The following is a 24374-nucleotide window of genomic DNA, read 5'->3' as shown; positions in this document are numbered from 1 at the left end:
ATTTTTCTCCCTGATTTTGATGGATTCTAATACATTTTTGTAAACAAAATTTCTCTATGCAGTTAGGTGACATTAAATACCGTTACAAGCTGAGACATGTAAGAAGCTGCAGAATTTCTTCAAAAGATTTTTCTTATACTGTCATTCTTTTGTTTGTGACTTATCTGCAAGAAATTACAGCAATCATATTTTTCTGAACTGAAATAAAAAAGGTGACAAATCAATATCACATTGTGAGGTCCTTAAGGTACTCAAGCAGTCTTCAAGTACAAAAAGAATTAAGTCCAAAGACTGGACAAATCTCCAAAATTTTACATGTTCGAATTTATATTTTGTATGCTAGTATAGGGGGTTTGAAAAAAATACATGTTCAGTCAAAATTTTGACATGCCCCAGGCATGTTGGGCAATAGATTTGTCCAGCCCGACAAGCCCATATTCTGATTTTCAAAAAACACATTCTTCAAAAACGCCAGAGGTCTTTACTTTTATTCAGTCACGAGCACTGCCCATCACCAAAGAGCACCCTTTCGCAACACTTTGACCTTTTTTTCCTGAAATCTGCATAATTGTTATCTTTGAATGCAATTTTTACAGGGTGTTTAAGTGAAGCATTGATCAAGTGTTTGAGAGCACAAAATCGAGCATGAGCATTGAGCACTCTTGATGCTTTGGGAAGCACCATGGTGCTCGCGAGCAACAGTTTCAAGATGGCTGCTTTACACGATACCAAAACAATTCTTAAAATAAACAAATAAATAAGAGGCACATAACAATAAATTATGCAGTAAATTGTCTCATGCTTTCTTTCCCCCAAATATTTTCAATCAGTCTGACAAAAACTTTGAACCTGTATTTTATGATCCCTTCATCACTCAGTTAAAATAAGTTATATTCACAACAGATTCAGCTGCTTGCCATTATGAATATCAGAATCCATAATTTTTCTCCATGAATATTAATGTAGTTAAATTATAATTTAATACTGATAAAGATATAGACATGTCACAATTACAGGTTATAGGTGTTTTTGATTTGAATCTATTCACATGATTTATTTTTTTAGACATTTATTCCCTTTTTTTCATAACTCCTATTCAGAGAAAATAAATGAAAGAATTTGGTGATTATGAACCTGTTTGGCAATTTTTTTTTCTTCATAGAAAAAGAAAAACTGATGTAAAGATTGAATCATCTTTTTCTGGTAGATGTATGGGGTTTCATGCTACCTTCCCTATGATTCTTTGTGATTTTTCCCGTTATAAAAAATATAATGGTTACTAATATAACTAGGAAATATACTATATTATATTATATTTCCCTAAAGTATACTGGATTTTTTTATTTCTCATGTAAACGGGTGATTTTAGAAAAAAAAAAATTTAGTCAGCAATTTCTAAAAAAGCAGACAGATTTTGTTTTAAAGCCTAAAGTCAATTACCAATGATGCCTTTTGAGAATAAAAATTTTAATATAAATTGTTTTATATTTTCAAACAATATTTTATTGGGGGAACAAGACAAAAATGCTAGATTTCTGCCACCAGACTTGTCCGTTGCTGAGATTTCTTTCAGACTGGTTTTGTGAGAGCCTGAAACACACTTTTCTTGTTTTTTCTTTCATATCACTTATTTTAACACTCAGATGTGTGATAACTGAGAAAATGACTGAATCATAAACTAAAAACTCAGTACAAATTAGATAAATTGATCAAAAATAATAGAATAACAGTGAAAAAGTTATAAATGATCATGATTTGAAAACTAAAGTGGGGGAAATCTGAATTGCAATTTACACATTAAAGAAAAGACATATGACAGCTCAATTCAAATGTGCTAGGAATGTCAATAGCTCTCATTTTAAAACCAACCTGAATATATTATCCTATACTTATTACTTATAAATATACATCCATGTACATATAGAAGCTTTATAAAAAATATATGTATATATGTTTATCATAAGCAAATATAAATAGTTAATTCTTTTTTTCTTTTTGAACCTTTGGATATTGCAACATTTAAAAAAATGCTTCTATGAATAATATGATTCAAATACCCATTGTTGATTTGGGATTTAAAAAAAAATCAAAACAACTGTTCCACATACAAAAAAAACTTAAAACCAAAGTTCATTTTCATGTTCTGTTTCTTAGTCTAAAGCTGCACACTTTATATTATAAAAAATAAATTAGCACAAAGGGAGGGGAGAGGATTTCTGGACAACACATCACATTTGTCGCCACTATAACACATGTATAAGTAGAGAACCATGCACCTGCAATGAAAAAAAAATCGTAAAACTGGTCAATACAAATTTTTCACATTAAAGGTTTTGTTTTAATTGAGCTAAAGTACAAAACAAGCCAAACGGCTACAAGGTAGCAGATACCAAAAATTGATTGTAAATATGCCCATATTGCTTAAAGAATACAGTGATAACAGCATGAAAAAAAGAGAAAGGGGAAAAACACTTTTTTTTTCTTGCACAATAAATGTCCCAATTTTCCTAATTTTAACCTCTTCCAGACTCAATTTATTCGGAGTTGGAGGTCAAAAAAAATGTTTACATAATTTTCAAATTTTAATGAATGATAATAAATTTAACATTGAGATATATGATATTCATGATTTCATTTAACATTTTTTTAAATATTTTTCTATTAACTATCTATAGTATATGATATATACTTGATTGTATATGACAAAAAACCCATTATATCGAGATTTCTGTTTTTAATTAATATTTTTTTATTTTTTTGGTACTTTAGAAAATATATCTTTTAATGTCATTCCAGTACAAAATATGGCTATATAAACACAATAGTTTTTTTATCTAGAAAGAGAAATTCTTTGTCTGCATCATTTTTTTGAGAGCTACAAAAATTTTACATGATCAGAAATTTATATTAAAAAAAAACCACCAATTTGAAGGAATCGGAAATAAAATCCAAGATAAAATCTTGTTTAACAAAACTGAACAGTTATCAGTTTATAGATAAAATCGAATAAACAGTAAAATAAAGAAAAAATTCACATTTCATCCTTAATTTACCATTCTAACTATTTTAAAAATCCCCTCTAATTAATTAAATTGCTATGTTAATGTATTGTTTAAATTAAAAATATGTTAAAACAGAACAAATTTACATACATTTCTGTAAAAAAAAAATTGAATACATTTTTGTAGAATTATTTTATATAGCTCCCTTATTTTGTATATGAACCATAGAAGGTTAAATATGATAATGAATGAGAAATTTAATAAACCAGAAACAAAATGTGATACATACAACACAAAGAATATCAATCACTATCCACATATTGAGGAGCAATGTTATCCACAGGCTTTGCATGGTGGAACCTTTCTCTGGAAGCATAATCGACATTGTCTTCTGTGAGCTGAGCTGCTTTCACTTCAAGATTGGGCAAGTCTGGAGCAACAATTATTTGGTCGTAGTTAGTAGGCTTGCAACTGAAAGAGGAGAAAAAGGTAATGCTGAAAATGATACAAAACCTTCAAAACAAAGAATAAATTTGAATAAAATACACATACGTAATGTGTACTAACTAGATAAGATACACCCAAGAGAGATTCGAGAACTATTTTTTTAAAATTGTGTCACTCATTAGTCTGTATGGGACATCATTAACTGTTCTAGTTTATGTAGTATATATAAGGGATTATCACCAGCTTCAAATCATTTCAGACAATTACTTGAATATTACTGAAATATTGAATCAAGACAGAAAAATTACCAATGAAAAAGGCAAATACAAGGAAAAATCAAAACTCATGCATTTAACTATTAGATCATAGGGTATAGGGAGATTACATAGAATATATATAGAGATCAAACCAATTTTCTCAAAAAGTTTAACCTAACAATCATAGGTGTGCCTACTAAAAATTTAAGTTCCAAACCCCCTAAAGATGCTATACCACAGAATAAACATTTATTACATTCCATGTGGTGATTGCCCCCCCCCCCACCCCATGGTTACATAGGACAGACAAGGAGACTCATAAAAACTAGATTAAATGAGCATGCTTGTTGTGTTAAAAATCAAGAATGCAAAAAAATTGACCATCGCCACTCACTGCTGGCAAGAGGGCCATAGATTCAAATTTCAGGAAGCAGAAGTCTTTCATAAAGTAAAGTTCACAGCTGATTTACACTTCTACAAAAGGAACATATATTGGGGCCTTCAAAATAAATTTATAAACAATAAATCAACACCACTGATCTTGCAGTGTCATTGCTTAAGTTCATTACAAGAAGGAATTGTAAGAAAATTTGAATAGACCAATCAAATAGCTCTAATTCCCAAGCAGCCAATCAGGATGTTATAGAAGACTTACATGCAGGCGCTCAGCTTCATTCTGGTCACAGCGCTTGACTTGGACAGACATATATTTTTTCTTTCCGCTGGCAACAGAGAGTTAAGATTTGGTAATCAATCCAGGTGGGATGTTTGGTCAGCATGGCATTTTGTATCCTCTGAAGACGACACCCACAGCGTGTCAAAATACACAAGGAGTTTTAATTTTTCTTAGTATTTGCCTTTTTCATTGCTGATTTTTCTGAGTATTGTTAGGCAAAGTCTACCTACTCTCCCATTAAAGCAAGAATAAAAAAAGGAGTGAGAAAAATTCATATTGGGGCCTATTGAATAGGAATTAATCAAATGAGCACAATGTGTGTCCACCTAGAGTACAATGTACAATTATAAACATTTACATATTTATTATTAGAACTATTTGAAACATTATTTCCAGAGACTAATTTGGTAAGACCCAGATTATCTGAGCCAATGTGGACCAGACACAACTGAAACTTCAGATAACACTGCCCTTACAGATTATGATGAAATGAAATAAAGCCATAAATGATAGAAATTAAATTTTCTTCTAAGTTATTTTTCTCATCACACCCCTTTTCGAAAAATAAATTCCTATTGCTTCCTTAGCCGCACAAAACTACAAGATCCCATTTTGTAATACAGCTTCTACCATCTACCAGGTCCGCTCCATCTCTCCCCCACCAAGGGGCAATATGGCCCATTTTGGGAAGCAGGTCTGTTTTTCAAAATCCATAGAGCTTTGTGGCGTTCTATGAACCAGTACACAAGACATTTCGCATGATGTTTCATCGCACTAATTTTTTAAATCAATTCGTGAAAAGTAACTTGATTAATTGGGGGATTTGATGATAGACGTCCTATAATACATGTATTTCAGGTACACCCAACATCAAATCATAATTCAATATCAACATTTTAAAAACCTACCCAAAACATCTGCATAAAACATTTTTAAGCCATGGAAAAAACCGAAATTCTGCCACACCTACGAGGGAAAAGAAAAAGAATGAAATAGCTGCTTCAGTTATGATAATTATAATAATCATGATGAACTCAAATGTTTTTAAGAATAATACAGTTACAGCCAAACCCTGTTAAAACAAACTTTAAGAGACAAAAAAAAAATATATATATATATATACATGCTAAAAGAAATACTGAATTTAAAAAAATGCATTGAAAAATTCAAAATTAAAACATTTTAATAGCCAGAGTATAGCACCCAACGCAGCTGTATACACATAACTAGAAATTATAAAATTAGAAGAAAATGAAAATAAATGAAAAAATTCAAAAATAAATGGAACAAGGGGGGAACTCCCATATTATCCCAAGAAGCAAAAATGTTTCTGATGATGGTAAGCCAAAGAAAGGCATAGAATTACCATCAGTTCCCCCAATATTTTTGCGAAAACTAGCTTTGGAAGTTAAAAAACAAAAATGAGAAAATTTAAAAATTAAAAAAAAACTAGAAAGACAAAAAATACATTAGTAGCTCAATATTAAACGGTCACCAAGTTAGAAAACCCATAAATTTTGCCTGTTTTCACAAAAATGTTGGGGGAACTGATGATAATTCTATGCCTTCAGCTTACCATCATCAGAAACATTTTTGCTTCTTGCGACAATGTGGGGGTTCCCCTTGAGAACAACCTCCTCATTGTTCCATTTATTTTTGTATTTTTTTAATTTTCTTCTAATTTTATATGTATATATATTGTCTCGGTCAGCTAATCTAACGAAAAAAATATAGGAATCATACAAAAAAAATCATAAAAAATTTAAATCATGCCTTATTGATACAGCTGATGTTCGATTTTATTGACTGCATGTTTTTACGAACTACAAATCTTTAGTCCCAAAAAATATACTGCTTTTTTAAAATTTTTATTTTTCCGGTCCATACAAGTTCGTGAAAATGAGAATCAACTGGTAATTATAATTTTTAAAAATAATAGCATTACAAGTCAATTTCAATTTTAATTACTTGCATATTGTTATTTATTGATTCTAACTAGTGAAAATGCACATCTGTTTTCCAACACACCTGTGTCCTTTAAAAAAAGAACCTTGCAGTACTTTCTTCATTTGAAACGTGATAAACTATTATATGGTGAGATAGAGCCATTTCACTCACCATTTCTGTAAATCAAAAATTAAAAATATTCAAATGAATAAGCGTACCACGAGAGCTACCAGGGCTGGCTTGTCCGATATAGAACCACGTCAATAAGACAACAAGTAATGCAGCAGCTGCATAACCCCACTGTACTAGAAATGCCATGACTAATTTCAATAATGCCTGCGACAGAAAAGTAAATTAATCAACCAATAAACATAATTTAAAAATCAACTTTACTGATATATGTGAATACAAACAAAATACAAAATGAACAGCAATACAGAACAACGCCATTTATGTGGCATAAGAATACTGGCCATTATTTTATGTTATCCTATGAAATTTTAAAATTGTTTACTTCAATCTGACCATATACGTGTTTGCATCAAGTGGTATTTTATGTTAGGCAATGTCATGTTAATGAGGTTGCAATAATTAAAAAAACTTTCATCGTATATCAACTTTTTCAATTCAACCTAAACAAATTCAAAAAATATTATGCAGAATCATGATTATAATGCAGCAAAAGAAGCAAATACCAACCATACTTTATGTTCATAATCGATACACACCAGTGTGGAATTTTGTGTTCAATTTGAAAACGAACTGCCTTGCATTTTTTAACATTCTCATAATACAAAAAATATTCTTATAAATTTGAAAGCAATGAATAACTACAAATTCCTTTGAGTCACTACTACACATACAAACGATAAGAAGTAAAACAAGTTATTATACTTTTAGATCAAATATTGAATGAATGCTCACCCCAATAAGTGCTACCCATCTGTTACAAAGTGCTGTGTACCAAATTTTCTGCTTTCTAGTAATCTCATAAAGCTGACTGTTAGCTAAATAAAAGCACATTGTACAGCAATATTAAATTTGTTATTTTTATCAGTTGAAATAAAAACAAATTAAAATCGAGGATTTAAAAAAATTAACATTTTTTACACTATTATGACTAGTTATTGTGCTAAGTTGACATTCACATACACCATTTATGGCTTGCAATATGTCTTCTTTTTTTTTGCCAATGTAACAAAACACGATCAAACCAAACTATTTATCAATTCACCTTGTTCATTTTGGTGACTTTTTGCTGTAGCATCTTGAGATTCTTTACTCTCTGCACTGTATATTGAGCTGTGTTCTTCCGGAGAAGACAGTGGTGAAGTGGTTGCTGTGACAGTCACGCTACTTCCATCTCGAACCATACCTCTTTTGTGATGGGGCACTCTTTCAGGAAATAGCTGGTCCAGATCCGATGCGACCTCAAAAAAGTAAGACATAAAACTGAAATTTAATTAACATACAAAGGCAATATAATTAACAAATATACAAACAAAAGCTTGACATGGTGAAAGCAATGATGGGTCTGAAAGTTTTAAGTCGTCCCGTATATACAGGACTCAAACCCATCAACAAGAGGAGTCCATTGAATTGCATATTCTTAATTATTGGGAAGGGTCATAAAATTTGTTGGTTTAGGGAGGGGGCTCAAATAGCCACACAGTTCCCAGGTTTCAGCACCTATGGATACAAACAATATTACATTCTTTTATTTTACCTAAGGGATCGTACAATCCATGCAGGGTTCATAGAAAATAAAATAAAAAATCATCAAAATAAATTGTATAGGACTAAGAATTCCCAAATTTTAAAAAAGAAAAAATTTAATAACAAAATTAAATGTCTTGATAGGAATATTTTGAAAAAGTGTGAAATTAATTGAAATAGCATACAGAGAGGTTTATTCAATAATTCAAATTTCTCAATTTGTTGAAATTTAGCATAGATGAATCATTTAAACCTACATAAAAAGAAAAAAAAATTTACCTTCCCTTCCCTTATTGAGCCATAAGTGACCAGTTTTCCATCTTCATTAATTGTACCTTCACCAACAACAAAAGATGGGCTCTGTAAATCTCTGCCTAGATATCTCTCTTCCCTTTGTTGTTGAATATCGAATGTCATGGCCAGAGTAAAGTAAGAATATTCCAGGCAAGCATATGTCAGAAGAAAGGGTATTGTCACGATGGGTGCCAAAGTATTGATGTTGCCAATCATGACAAATATAAAAGTGACCAGAGAAAACATTATCAGTGAATACACCGGAACTTTGTTGGGTCCTTTCTATACAAGCAAAATAGAAAAGAAAATTTTTTTGAAGTAAAAAATATGTAAAGAAATTCCAAACACGATTTCATTTTTATCATTAATAACTTTATTTCAATACAAATGTATTAATAAACTTTAATGCAGAAAGTCAAACATTAATTGGATTTATTGCTTCCACTTCAAACTTATTTATTAATGAAATACTACAATAAAAAGTACCAAACACAGTAGGACTCTGATTATTCGAGCTAGTGTAAACTGGACCTACCTTAGGTAATCCAGAACTTAAAAAACTTTGACATTAAATGAAATAAAACCGTAAATGGTGGAAATAGTTTAAAAGTTGTTTTTAATCATAGTATGTTGCAGTAGAATGATTAAATGAATATAGTATAAATTTACATGAAATACTGTAACGTTTATAATTTACAATGTTTCAAAGATTACGCATGGTAGTTTAAAAATATTCTACATCAATTATTCTTAAATGTTTCAGGAAGCACCATGGTGCTCGTGAGCATAATTTTTTAGATGTTTGTCTGGTCTAAAGTCTTTTAAACTTAATTTTTCTCATCAATATCCTACTCGGAAAAAATTCTCATCACCTTTCCCTCCCCCATGACTAAGTCCACCTATAAGATATGCTGCATCTGTAGCTTCTACTGTTCCCTGATGTTACGATTTCACCCCAATCACCCATTTTGCAAAACACTGGTCTAACCTTCACAACCCGCAGAACTTGATGCACTCTGGGACATTCCATGATGACAGTGTAGCACGTCAGTTGATTCACCCTAATTTTCTAAGTGAATTTATGAAAAGTACTTCAAATAACCCAAAACTTGATTAATCTGAGTTCAAATAATCAGTGTCCTAGTGTGCTAACACTTCTAAAAAACCAGAGTGATACAACACAAGATGGTCCATAAGTCAAAAACACTCGAAAGGACAAAATAACATCAAAACAAACTACAAACTGTATATCAGGCATAAAATTACAGTATAGCAATCAAAACTTTTAAATATTCAATTAAAAATGAGTATGTACATGTATTACATTGTAATTACTTGACACTCACCCCTCTTCCAAGGACTCTCATAAATGGTATAACATTACCATTTGCAATACTTTGGATTATTCTCGGTGTTGCATAGATTGCTCCCAAGCAAGTTGACAGAGCAGATATGTAAAGACCAGCAAGGAAGAGGACTCCAACTGCAGAGACCTTGAATGGGGAAAAACTATATTTAAGCACGACTATTACACATTCAAAGAAACACACCATTTCTCTAATTCAGAGAGACCAAAAGTTTTCCACTGCAAAGGTTTGCCAAAATAATAATGAATATAAAATATTTCTACAATGTATTTCATTATGAATTTATTTACCATGAAAGATAAGAAAGAAAACCTATTTTATTTAAAATAAAAAATTTCAAATATAAAATAATTTCTATTAAATGCCATGGAGAAAAACTAACAATTATACAAATAAACTGAGATGGATTGTGGTATTTAGGACTGTACCAGTATGAAGCTCATATTTTTTCTTGTGGCACGTTTTAATTTAAAAAATTAAAATCATCTGTAACTCACCTTCTGAGCTATCATGTAGTCTGTGCGCAATGCCCACCGCTGGCAAGTTGCACCAAGGCCCAGAACAAATGTCATATAAATAAAAGAGCTGGAAAAGAAAAAGTAGTATGAATTTTTTTTTTATAAATTTCAGATAAAAATTTTTTTGTTTTCACAACGTTATAAAAGGATATAAACAAAATCCGAAAAAAAAAAGTTAAGTGATTTAAAGTAAGTATACAGGGTGCATAGCAAACAGGGGGGAATGACATTTTACTGACAAACTGTTGCTTGTAAAGGTATACTTCCAGTTGGAAAAAGTTTTCAAATAACAATAAGTAGTACTCAGATATGTCATTCATGCTTCAAGTGGTTGTATAGTTTTTAAATAAAAGAATTAACTTTTTATAAGGTCCCCATGTGCCTCAAAACCCTGTTAGAAAGTTGTTGCTCTGTTTCTTCTCATGTCAATAAAAAAAAATTCCATGTTTCTAAGTGCAATATTCACTGAGAATTCAAAAAATGAGGAAATTTGGGAAAGAACACTGCTAAATGCAGGTAAAATGGTTTTTCTGCATTTAACGCTGTTTTTTCCCCGACTTTCTTCCATTATTTGAATATTTCACTTGAAAACATAGAATTTTTTTTTTTTGTTGGCATCTCTTACCAGAGACAGGGCAACAACTTTCTAACTGGGTTTTGGGGCACACGAGAACCATATAAAAAGTTAATTTTTTTTTTATTTCAATAACTATACAATCTCTTGAAGAATGAATGACATATCTGAGTACTACACTCATTATTTGAAAATTTTTTCTAGCTGGAAGTATAACTCTAGGAGCAACGGTTTGCCAGTAAAATGTCATACCCCCTGTTCGTTATGCACCCTGTATATGTTGCAGTTTAAAAAAATTTAGTTAACCAGCATTTGTAAGTAGATCAGATCCCCACTTCCAAATGTCACCAATAACATCTGTTGATGTGTTGATAGCAGTTTATCCTGTTTTTTTCAAAAATTGATATTTTGTCTTGTAGATTTTTCTAATCCTCTCATAAATTATGAATTGTTTATTTTTAATATTCCATCAGCAATTTTGGTGAAATCTAATGTTGAGAATGAATCTGATTTTCAATACATACTACAAGAACTTTTTTTTTTGTGACCTCCAGTTTATATAATGATTGGTTCAGTTTCTAAAGAAATTTGTTTTGTTATTTTGATAGCATTTTTTGTTATGTTTGGGGAATTTTTCTTTTGGTTTGCAAAGGCATTTTTTAACATTTTGGGGCATTTTTTAAGTTTTTGGAACGTTTTTTATGATTATTTTTCAGATTTTTTAGGTCAACAACATCTGGGCCTTGGTTAATGTGATAAATCATGTGATTATGGATAATAATCATCAATTATGCATGATCTCTGATTTATCGCATTCACTTTCACATATGCATTCAAGCTCCTCAAAGGACTACTAGTACTAAACCACACATGCACCTCATCCATATTCCTCTGTGGAACTTCTAACGAATTGTTACATGTTGAAATGTGCATGTTGTGAACCTAATGTGAAGTTTGTTTCTGTGCAATGCTTGTTATAGTGCTGCCATCTGCTACCTATTTTTTGAACTATGAGTGAAGTGTCATGATTGAAGGTTTACCGTTGTAGGCCTGTTGCTCTGGGGCCAGGCTTTTTAATGGACAGATTGACTCGCATTCACGCCTCAAAGTTGGGAATCACAGAACTTACTTCAGCCGACCATTACTGTGGGGTTCGAACAAATCTTAAAAGATTGATTTTGATCGTCTTTTCCACAGCAAATTTGGTTCTGATTAGAGAAAATCTTATGTGATGGGATAAAGAACTAGTGTTCATTATACCAGGGAGCTCATCATAAGCTGAGTTTGTAAAAGCAGGGTTTGACTATATTTCATAATAAAAGTGAGCTAAAGTCCCCACTCAATTTTATAAACCTCCAATTTACAAACCCAACAAAACAAAACCAATTTTCCAAACTGGTCCTTCAATCAAAAACAATATGTAATTTATTTCAACGTCTTTTCCACTTACAAACTTATTGTTTATGTCGGTAGAAATGTAATAGGAAAAAAATATCACATGATATCAGTGCATTTAGCAGCAGAACACCGAAAAAATTTAAACTGGTTTTATGAAAACATATTTCATGCTATCCCTCATTACACAAAGTGGTTGCTCAAGTATTTTTTTCAGGGTATACTTTGTACAATTTTAATTTATGGAAAAAATGTAGCCTAAATCATTACCTTGTGCCAACAGATGCAATTGTACCAACTGGTATATCTCTCGATGGATTTCGCAAGTCACCACTCATATTAATACCCGCCAAAATTCCTGTCATTGCGGGAAAGAACACTCCAAATACTGTGAACCAATTTTCACCTTTTTCATAGTCAGCTCCACTGTTGTTTTTGAAATTCTCCCAGTCATAGCCAATGACACCATTCGCTAAATTAAGGAAGACATGAAATTACTATAACCAAAAAAATCTGAGCACGACTTGATTCAGGTTTTGACAAATGCTCTTGTTAACAACAAATATTTTTTATACCTCACATTTTTTATTTACCCTCAACATATGTATAAATACAGGATGTCTAAAGGCAGCATATTCACTGCTACATGCAGCCTTAACTACCCCCCATAACACAATTATAAAACTTTGGGAACAACATTATCAATGGATGTGGAAAATTTTTTAGGTCCCTTTGTCCATGCGAAAAAACTTCCATAAAAACTAAAGATAGAAATGGTTGTGTTACAAATATTTAGGTACCCTGCCGTAAAGCTCAAGCATTTCGGTCACATTTTTAAAAAAGTAACACACTATAATTAGCATGCAAAGCACCTTCTAGTGCTAAATGTCAAAACTGTTTTTTTTTCTCTCAGTTTCTTTCCTATCTCTTTACTAAGACATCCAAAAAGTTTCCCAACTTTTTGATGGTTCTTTCCAGCTGTAGGTAGCTCAGAACATGGCAAATTAAATTATAGACACCCTGTACATGAATTTCTATAAACACTGTCCATGTTTTTGAAATATATTGTTTTTATGCAAATCAAGAATATTTATTATTGTTAAAGGTTACAAATTTTTGTATGTGAATTACCTGGATCTGTTTGTACAAAGGTGCCAACAGCCAAGTCAAGTGACGCAAGGAGAAGTATAATCAAAAGACCAAACTGCAAACGAATCACCCACTTCACCCCTGCCACGTTGATACCTGCAATAAATTTCAACATTTCAATTAAATGCATTTTTTTTCTTCAAGAATACAGTACAATACCAACAGTCACATCAGGCCAGCTAGATAGCGTGTGAAAACAATGTTTTCTCCTTCCTTGAAATTTTAAGAATTCCATAAGAAAATGTGAAAATTTCCTAAGTTTTTTTAAATAATTTTCTTAAGATTTTTCTCTCCTGTTGTCTTTATTGTATTCAGAAATAACTCATTTTTGTGTAAACACTTTGGGATATCAAAGTTGGGCTGTAGGTTTGATAAATAATATTATCATTCATGAATGGAGACTTTGCCCACCTCAAGGCTTTCTATAACTCCTGATGCAAATATTATGAGAAAGCATAACAATTAAATTTCATAAAATGTCACCAGCTTACCTAAGAGAGATATTATCACTCCGATTGCAATAACTCGTATCAACCAGGGATCTGTGATTGCTATGAGATGGCAGAATGATTCGGAAAACCCCATCACATGGAGAGCACAACTGACTGACTATAAAAATATCCAACAAAACTTCAACATGAACAATACTTTAAAAAAATTTTAAGTTTTTGTAAAATGTTAAACTCCCTGTTTTTAAATGTTCTGGTTTTTAACTGTCAAATCGATTTGATTTATGTTTGTGAAATTCTATCACATCCAACTTTGAAGTCAACAACAGCATTCACTCTCAAAATTTTTGCAGGTCCAATTTTAATCATAGACAAACATTTCTATCACACCATTCCTATCACATAATCATTATATGAACGTAATGACCAGTTAGAATAGGAACAACTTGAAGCAAATTCTGAATGGCTATGCTTCCATGCCACTCTCAGCTTAGCCCAGACCTGAACTAGAATTTGGCAATACTAGGGATAATTTTAAATGCTATCTTATGCTTTATTATAACAGTAGACTTGACAATCCGGCTGTGCGCTAGTCCAGTAATCCAACGTTTTTTAGGCGGGTTTTCTTCGAGCCCATAGAAGAGGAAAATAGCACACTCTGTTCTGATATGTGCCAAATTAGTGATTCTACTGTATTATGAAAATTACTAAAGTACAGTCGATGCTCGTTATAGGGACCCAAATATTTTTTAATCGGAATTATTCCATTATAATGATTAACGTAATAGGTCTCAAATGTTTTTCAATTCTTCCCATGTTAATTTTCATCCAATATAACAACCACCAAAGAAAATTCAATCCAATACAATGTCCAAACTCAGCTTTGCCTCACCCCCTTGTTTTGCAAAGAGATGAACAAAGGGTGACTTTGACATTTGACATTGGAGAATTTGGTATAATCTGCTTGTAATGGTGGAAGAGGTAATAAAATGTCTGATAAATACCTGTGTGCAACTGTTGCATGACTCCCTTGATCTCTCGGGATCCAGATTGAGAAGGAAAGGGTATGAAAAGTTGTGATTACCAAATGAGGATATGTCAGCCAATAACCATTTATAATCACTCTTCTTCAGATAAGAGGAGAATAAACAGATAAATAGGCATGTTCCTATACTCAAAATCAGCACTTTCTCATTTATATTCGAACTTTTGATGAAACAACTTCCTAACATGGTGTCCGTTTTCCATGAAACGATTGGGGATCTTGTAATGAGCATTGACTGTATTAGCTTAAAAGAAGTATCAGAGAATTTTAACACACTGACTACCAATCTTAGGTCAACGCGTGAATCTCCCCCCCCCCCCCCATTAACTATGATAAAAGTATCAAAATATAGAGTGCATATAAAATGTACTCACATGGAGAAACAACAAAGTTTTTTGTTCATAATAATATCAATTGTTAGTTACATGCAAATGCTACAAAAATATCTATGCTACAAAAATATCTATTGATAATATTGTATAATATAACTTGTTTACACCACAGGATGTTATTCTGAATTGACTTCCTTACACAATATAAATAAAATTTTTAAAAGATTTAAACTAATGTTTTTCTAAAAAAATCAAATAAATACATTATTACAATTACCAACCTGACCAAAGCAGTATATCAAGCTGATAGAACTACCGATTCGAGCTCCTAAGACATGAGACAATATAAAATGAACACCTCCACTCTCCATATGACATCTCTCACATATACCGATGCCAGACAAAACAGTGGTAGTACCGATAAGCACTGTCACGAGAACAACTAGAACAGATTGTCCTACACCTGCATTGCTCTGGAGAGAGAAAATGAATGAAAGAAATGCAAATGAAAAAGTCCATACAAATAAAGAATACATCATCATTCATGATCATCTTCATTAGATATTTGAATAAAGCACAATTTTCATGAAAATTAATTGAGATACAAGTTTCTCAACTTGCATATGATCCATGTTACAAGCAAGCATTTAACTTACAAACTAAAAACGCCCACAAGGAAAAAAAAACTCATTCTACACAAGAATCTGTACTGTATTTTCCCGTGCAAACTAAAGTAATTTTATCTACACCAAATACATTTTGTTGTATCCTACAGGTTAGTTTTTGTATAAGTATTATTATGGCAAATATGGAACAAATTAATGAATATCATTAAAACAGTAATTTGTACGCCAGGTGCAGATGTAGGATGAAGTGTTAGGAGGGCCAAATTATGCAAGTTTGTTGAATCGTCCCATATTTTACGAGACAGACAAATCTTCCCATATCATTTGGCTTTTGGAAGGGAGTGATCGTTCCTGTTGACATCCAATCCCCCTTCCCTGGATCTGCTCTGGAGCGAAGGTAGACATCTTTAACTGAGCATGGAGCAGAGGCAAGCATCTTCCGATTTAAATTGAATGGAGGCAGGCATCTTCAGATTTAAATGAAATGAAGGCAGGCATTTTCAGCTTCAAATGAGCTGAAGCAGATATCTTCAGCTGAGAATGGAGTGGAGGCAGAAGTCTTCAGCTACAAAAGAAGCTGTGGCAGAAGTCTTCAGCTACAAAAGAAGGTGTGGCAGATATCTTCAGCAGCGAATGGAGCAGGGGCAGTCATCTTCAGCTGAGAATGAAGCAGAGATAGGCATTTTCTGCTGCAAATGGAGTGGAGGCAAGCAGATACAGGGTGATGTATCGGAGAAGCTACTCTTATTGTGTAGGCATTAGATCATGCCTCATTTTACCGGTAAATTTCCCCCATATTTTTTCCACTCTTGGGAGAGGCGATCATACCCATTTCCCCCCCCCCCATCCAGATGTAAGAATAATAGATTTTCAACAAAAAAAACTACATAAATATTCTGAACAAAATCTTACCACAATCCATCCAGTCCTCAAAAATACAATCACGCTGAAGAGATTTATCATGCAACCGGTGAACACGCCATCCCAAACACCGAAAAGAACAGGCTCGGACATGAAAAAATTCAACTTCCACCAAGGCTTTGACTTTGACGCCTGTAAAAATGAGAAACAACGTAAATTTCATTTTGTTCTTGAATAATCACGTGGCCAATGCAAAATCACAGAAAATTCAGCTAACAACATTTGATCGAAGTTGAAATCATAAGATTAGCAGTAACTGTAGTTTTTAGATTTTATCATCAAACTTTGTAATTTAGGCAGGACCGATAGTTTCATTCATTAAATTGAGGAAATCATTAATATGAGATTAAGAGAATTGCAAATATATATATATATATATATATATATATATATATATATATATATATATATATAAACAAAGATTTCTTTAAAAACACTGTAAACCATGAAAAAAATGTCACAAACCAGGTCTTCACTGAAAAGTTCCCCACGATGATTGTTGTGAAAATGTGCTGAACTTTCCCCAAGTTCATCTTCAGACGCAGATCTGGCACCGCTTGTCTTGTCAATATTCGGATCTGAGCTCAACCCAAATCTTTCCCATTCGACCGGTTGGCTGGATGTTGCTGTTCGTTTGCTGCCCATTTTTATCAATCAGTGATCAAGCAATCTGAATGAGAGCAAACAGAAGTTTTAATTGCATATACTAATAATAATAGGCACGCGTTCATACACACACATAAGCATATACAGAGTGTTTCAAAAAGAATCATCCGATCTAAAAAAAATCATAATTATTCAGCTTTTAATATGTTTTGATCGAATAATGTATAGATAGAATGAGGGAAATCTTGAGTTTCACACAGTTGCAGACAGGTAGCGATAATGCTCTTCCTTTGGCCACCACTTCAGTGTTTATAGCGATGGCGACTGCACAACAGAAATTGTTTTGTGTTCTGAGCTTCGCGAACTGTGAGTCTGTAACAACTATTCATCATGCTTTTCGTCCATAATACCCTTGAACTTCCTACCGATCAGAGCATTAGGCAATGGTATAAATAATTCCAAGACATGGATTGTCAGTGTAAAGGGAAATACCCTGGCCATCCCCGTATGTCTGACAAAAATGTGGAATGCATCTGACAGAGTGTCACACATGGTCCACTCGCAGTGGATGTCCATGCTCGCAAAAGTTTGGGATGAATTTGACTACCATATAGACATATGCCATGCATCCCAAGGTGGACATATTGAGCACCTTGGTTTGTAAAAAAACCTTATGATTAGCCATGTAATATAAAATCAATCCTACGGGTCTACATTCAATATTTTGCATAATATACGCATTTCCAATTGGATTAATCTTTGAAACACCCTCTATTTTAACTGATTGACAAGGTTTATATCAAAAAGGAATGCAGATTTTTGTTGTTTATGTCATAGTTTGCAGATTCTAGAATTTGTCAGCTGTCAAACAAGGGTTTTTGATAACGGACAAGAAAATTCACAGGTATCTGCAGGGAATCAAAAGCACTGTCCCCTCGCAAGCCAGACAAGTGTGCTAGACCAGTATGCTACAGAAGCAATGAGCATTTATCTTTCCTTACAGCATAGACTTACGCTACAACTGAGGCACGAATGCGAGCTGTTCTCCCATTTGAAGAAGTCTCTTCGCAGAAAGCGGGAAAACATACAGCATGGCACTTTCATAACATGAAAATTAAAGCATTTACTATCTTCACAAATATGGAAGACTGATGGCAGCACCAGCAATAGCATGAAACAATCGTAACTCTGATAACATAAATACGTTAGAGGCAAACATTTGGCTTGTACTGATTCATTAGAATTCTGCACAGGAATGTGTATGAGGTGCATATATGGATCACTAGTAGCCTAGACACTGAAGAAGTTTGTACAATCAACAGTGAAACCTAACTCAGCTAATAGCTCATATATAATGGCATTAGCTACCAGATGCCAACGGAACATGAAGATGGCATCTCTCTCCACATGCATCCAAGGGTTTTGACAACTGGCTTGTGCGAAGATGAATCATGAAGAACATTACAGAGCTTAAAGGTAAGGTGACAATTAGTACAATTTAAGGATTGAATACACTTTTTTATCTGAATGCGAAGAAAATCAATGATTTTGGTCGCAGCAGAACTAGAAAGTCACAACTCAGTTTATAGGCCTACAGTCTAGCTAATTTTGAAAGACAAATTCTTTTTCAATAGAAATTTGAAATAAAAAAATATTGTAATCACAGGGAAAAAATTATGGGGAATATGACAGGTAATCTAAAGTTTCGAGCAGCAATTATTGTTCCCTGTTTAACTGCTATCATCATACACAGTAGATAATTGTGTCCCACTCTTCCCCTTCCGAACTATAGATAAGAGTAATATACAGCTTCATTCATCATGTAATAGGTAAAGTTAAAAAAAACGACCAATGCATCAGTGGAAATTTAAAGCAAACAATGAATATTTTGTACAGAAAAAATGTTTATCACCTTTGGTATTGTCAAAGAACTTTGTCATTCATCACCATGTCAATTTCATTCTGAAAGACAAAGTTTGACCCCACGTGAACAAATATATTATAATTTTAATGAAAATTTTAAAGACAAAACATCTTAAAAAAAAGTGTTACAGTCGTACTTTGGACAAACTCGTTAAAACTCAGTATTTAGACATATGAATAAAGGGAGGGAAAAAGCTTGGGTATAGTCTTCCATGCATAAGATGAGATGTCTACATCACGTCAAGTTTTTTTGGACATGTCTATTTCTATTCCTTTCACTTAGGTAAAGCAATCGCTGATCAAGAATCGTTCCTCGATTCCCGTCTCGCTTCCTTCAAGAAAAAGGATAGCACCGTTTAATGTAACATGGCATGATGTAGCCAAGTCTCATCTCGTGCTTGAAGGACTGTACTCTGTGTATGATCAGAATTCAACAACCCCCCCCCCCCCAGCTAAAATTGAATGTTAGTTATGGTACTGTGTTATGGTTAAATGAAAAAAACTGATGATTTCTTCATTCATTTCTGTGCCCCTCCCTGATAATTACAGCCTGGCTTCCACCATTACGTCTTAGAAATGCTCGCTTTAAATACTCAGAGACTATTAAAATGGTGAGCCCCAATGCTTTTCATGATATAGAATTTTAAAAGATGTAACTTTATACTGATATGCAGGTGAGTAATTGCTGTAACTGCTACATGGATGCAGATTTTAACATCCATGACAGTTGTTCATAATCATTCATGGGTTCAAGTACTCCTAGATATGCACATATGTGGCGTGAATGTATCCGTATGCACATATCCAAACATATCAACATTGTCATGAAGCCTCTCAGTCATCATGAATATTGAGATTTGCCATGGGGAGATGGGGTACCAACTGGGAAAACGTAATCATTGTCCAATAAAAAAAAAAGCTAAAAAAGGGGTTTTTTTTATTCTTAAAAAATTTCACACAATTGAATGTTCATTTAAATATAGCACCTCATAGGCCCTGGAATCCACGGGCTTAGGCCACGTGAGCCTCTTTCTTCCCCCAAGTAACTTTGTGAGGTAGCGAAATTCTTCATTAATTCATGGCGATTCAATTCAATCCCACTTCGCATGCACCCTCATAGGTCTTGGATGCCTAGTATATACAGACGTATAGCAACCCTAGAGCTGCCCCATTTTCTCCATATCAGAGCAGTTACAACGAAATGCACATTCTCTCTGTAACAAGTTCGATCGGCTCGTTTAGGCACTGTAGCCGAGTTTTCCTAGGAGTAGAATTTCAGAACTGACTGCAGCGTGAAAACGCTAGAGAAACCTGCTCCTAGGAAAAACTTTCTTATTGGTGCAAATAAACAAGGATCCTGATGTACCCCTTCCTCAAAAAACTTTTTAACAGACACAGTGTGGGGCTATTTAAATAGTGAAAACAATTTTTTGTGTGTTTGGGCATTAAGTAGCTCTGCAGGTGGATCCAATACTGTCTTTACTAGATGTATTTTCACATATATTCTTTATACTTTTCATATTTTTGAAGTCTGATATTAGATACTTGTTATTCACCCTATCGTCATCCACCTCTTTCCAGAGAGTGAAGGCTTAGGTTGACGAGGGACCTAGAGAGTTTGCAAGCATGTGAATGACTAAAAGAGTGACCTAGAGAGTGGGCAGGCAGGTGAATGATCAAAAGAAACATCAATAAAGCAAGTGATTAGGTCAGTTAGCGAATCAAAGAGTAGCCTAAAGAGTATTTAAAAATGGGAGTGATCAGAAGAATAACATAGACAGCTGGCGATAAGGTCAAAGAGCAATCTCGAGTGTGTGCAAGCATGTCGAAAGTTACCAAATGAGTGACTTGGTAACACAGGCAGGGCCATCTTAAGAGTATCATGGACCCCCCGGGCAAATTGATTTTTCTGATGCCCTACCAAACAAATACTCGAAAATTTCAACCAGATCTCATTCTTGTGAGGCCCCTTTTCGCTTGAGGTGCCTTAAGACAGCACTGGACACTGGCATATTTACTGGAGTGGAGGCCACATGGTTCGCGGTTCACTACATAGGGTGGGTTAATTCGAGGAATCAGCACAAACAGTCAAGAAAACCAGACTAAAATGGAAGAAAGACAGCAAAATTCATGGGAACAAGTTTAGCAACACTGCTGTAAGAGATAGCTTGTTCACCTTTTTTTTTTACTTCTTTTTAGGTACTGTGGATTTTTGTGTACCCCCACCCCAAACTGTACATCACACACCTCCAAGGGAATACATGGCTCACGCTGGGATCGATTTAATAAATGGCAGGACAACGCCAAATCGAATCTTACTCCAGCGGGATTTTTATCAGCAAGTCATCACATAATTGGAGGTTAGATTCACTCAAACATATGTATGTGACAAATCAAAGGATAAAAAGCACTAAATATGTACTCGTCCATAGTAAATATAAAGTAGACTCACCGTGAATACTAATCAATCATTTAAGCTAACTGCAGCGAATAACAAAATGGGTAAATAACACTTACACACTAATTAATTACTAATAAAGCAAATCGCGGAGAATTAATAATCGAGAATCGCGATTATTTCATAAATATTCCGGCTATAACTTAGCAAGAAACGCGGATAAGAGCAAATAAATATGCGAATATCAATTTAAAAGGCGCCTTTACCATTCATTGTTGACGTCCATATGGTCGGTGACATAATAAACAAACCGGATTTATGACATCACCGATGTTGTGATTTGCTATAATCACTAAATCGGTGATTTATTTGGACTATTAATAATTCGTTTGGACACTTGAATGTCTACTTACGGATCACCTGTATGTCATCTTCTACGAGAGACACCCGTAATCACGCGGAGTGGGGGGGCCATTGCCCCTTGACCTACTGACACCTGTTTCGTCCACTCCTCCTACGCCTCTTTGTTCAAGTGGAATTCCGTAATTCGAGTGATGAGTCATCTCGCAGTTTGTGATTCATTCGATATTCAATAGATGGCAGGGCAGAACTGAATTCGAGCTTATTCTAGCAGTAGATTTGTGAACTATTTGTAAGAGGGTTATAAGGTTGAAATTAGTGTTTTTTGGTGGTTTTGATTTCTGATTTCAAAATACAATAATGTTATCTTCATTACAATAAACACAACATGATATGCATTTGGGATAGAAAGGAAACCAAAGATCGGAATTGCACGTCCTATTTTGAACAGAACCCCTTACAATTCTGACAATCAATTTAGTTGTTGTTATTAGGAACCATCGAGTCGGAATCGACTCCTATAGATCATGGCTCTCCAATCTGGTCTGTCATTCACAGCATGCCCTTAGAGGAGAAATAAGGAATTATATTTCTTCTCAATGAAATGAGCATGCCTCAGTTATACTAGCTTCATTCCGGTGCTTTGCAACACCTCCTCTATCCATCAGGTGCTCGGTGTCTCAGCCCGAATGTCTCCACATGACACGACCTTACTTGTACTTTCTTTCACCTTGCCGTGGTGGGTGCGCTCTGGTGTTAGAATGAGTCCGTGAATCTATTAAGATATATTTATTACAGAAACATCACTGCAAACTACATAACATACACGACGACGGTTACAAGAGGAATGGGAACATAAACAGTACACCATGCCATCTATCAGGCATTATTTACACTAACTGGTAGAGCCTCCCACGCAAAGGTATTCGTGGGGTAGGAGCCAGACTAAAAGAGGTGCCTAGGAGATGGTAGACTCTGACAATGTAAATACTGGTCTTTGACCAGAAAAATATTCATAGAAATGTGGATAGTAATGCGAGAAGAAAGCAATGGCAAGCTACTTCTCATCGCTGCCAAGAAAGCTCTTATGGATAAGGAATACTCTCAGTTTAGTTACACCCTGTATAATTGTATATGAATTATATTACATGTAGAAACATCATTCAACACTGCTGTCACTTATCAAATTGAAAATACAACTGAGAGAGATACGGCTGTTTTCTCAGCGCAGGATATCAAGGAAACAGACATTTTCTGGATATTATGCTGAGGTGAACTCGAAAAGAAAAGTCATCTTGTTTCCGTCAGGACTCGAACCCAGGCCCTCTTACATGCCGGACAATCATGCTGCCATCTACACCAGTGGTGCGAAAACTGTTTGAAGCGTGACCCTCCCCCCCCCTTTTGACCAAAAATTTTATCGGCTGACCGTATGTTCCAGTTTTCCTGGACATTCTGATTTTTTGTCAGTTAATATGCTGTCCCGAAAGTACTTTTCGGAACGCTTAGTTTCGATTTTAATTAGGTGATATTGACTTCCAAACATATTTAATTTTTTTAATATCATACAAATATTTACTTTGTTTTTTGATGTACCCTTAATGATGTAAGTGTCCCTTATGCAAGATGGAAGTGTAGCGAGTTGTATGGTCCTTGATTTTCGTATACAGGGTGATTAAGAAAGAATCATCCGATTTCAAAATTTGATTCTACACTTGAAGACTCATTTTCCCCCGTATATTCACATATTACTTATCATTCCATTCTGTGTTTTTAATTTTTAAGATATATACAATTTTGAAATCGGGTGATTCTCTCTAAGTCAATCTCCTAACTTGATATCGTCCGCTGCATGCTAGAAGCACGAATATACAAATTTTTCTTTTTTTTTATCAGCTGTTTGGATTTGTTTTGCTATCTGACTTGCAATGCGAATGTGTATTCCCATTGAAACACATGTTACAAAACATTTTAGGAAAATAACTTGCATAGAGTAACATGAGTAGAGTGAATATTCAAACGTCATTTTCCACGTTCTTTTTTTTTTTTTTGTAAGGACATTGCACATTCGTTATTCTGCTGGTATGACGGAGCCGATATATTGATTATTGTACAAGTAGAATTTGATAAAATTACATTGTATGATACATGGTAATTAGCTCGGCTGAATAAAGCCATTCTTTAGGTTTGACATATTTTTAAATAAAAATGAATTTCTTATTTAGAAGTTATTTTGGAGAATCTCACGGTTGTGTGTGTGTCCGCAACAGGGTGGAAGAGACTCACGGTTTGCGCACCACTGGAGACAAATAAGGAAGGCAGGGTCGTGTCTCCAGTGGCATAGATGGTATCATGCGCCATGCAAACCCGCA

The 24374-nt window shown here is 33.9% G+C and overlaps 1 protein-coding gene across 2 annotated transcripts; it reads right to left on the bottom strand.

The window, feature by feature from the left end:
* Positions 1–1997: 1997 nt before the first annotated feature.
* On the bottom strand, positions 1998–22184 carry LOC149084370 (solute carrier family 12 member 8). 2 transcript variants are annotated; one of them, XM_089234758.1, is made up of 17 exons: positions 22056–22184; positions 19234–19283; positions 17181–17385; positions 16707–16847; positions 15450–15641; positions 13834–13951; positions 13325–13438; positions 12464–12665; positions 10204–10291; positions 9686–9832; positions 8325–8621; positions 7564–7759; positions 7254–7336; positions 6548–6665; positions 5291–5348; positions 3292–3473; positions 1998–2276 (listed from the first exon to the last, which is right to left on the bottom strand). In XM_089234758.1, exons 3-16 carry the CDS (start codon positions 17358–17360, stop codon positions 3305–3307), a joined length of 2103 nt encoding a protein of 700 aa, XP_089090884.1. In that variant the 5' UTR covers positions 17361–17385; positions 19234–19283; positions 22056–22184; the 3' UTR covers positions 1998–2276; positions 3292–3304. The 2 variants fall into 2 exon arrangements, with proteins under 2 accessions (XP_089090884.1, XP_089090885.1); XM_089234759.1 differs by having other exon boundaries at positions 21909–22172.
* Positions 22185–24374: the final 2190 nt, after the last annotated feature.

This window comes from Pholcus phalangioides, unplaced genomic scaffold, assembly GCF_987345545.1.
Source record: "Pholcus phalangioides strain wild (caught in Gottingen) unplaced genomic scaffold, Ppha-v1.0 ptg000008l_1, whole genome shotgun sequence".
NCBI lineage: Eukaryota > Metazoa > Arthropoda > Arachnida > Araneae > Pholcidae > Pholcus > Pholcus phalangioides.
Note: the sequence above shows the minus strand (reverse complement) of the source record. Positions and strands in the feature narration are given on the sequence as shown.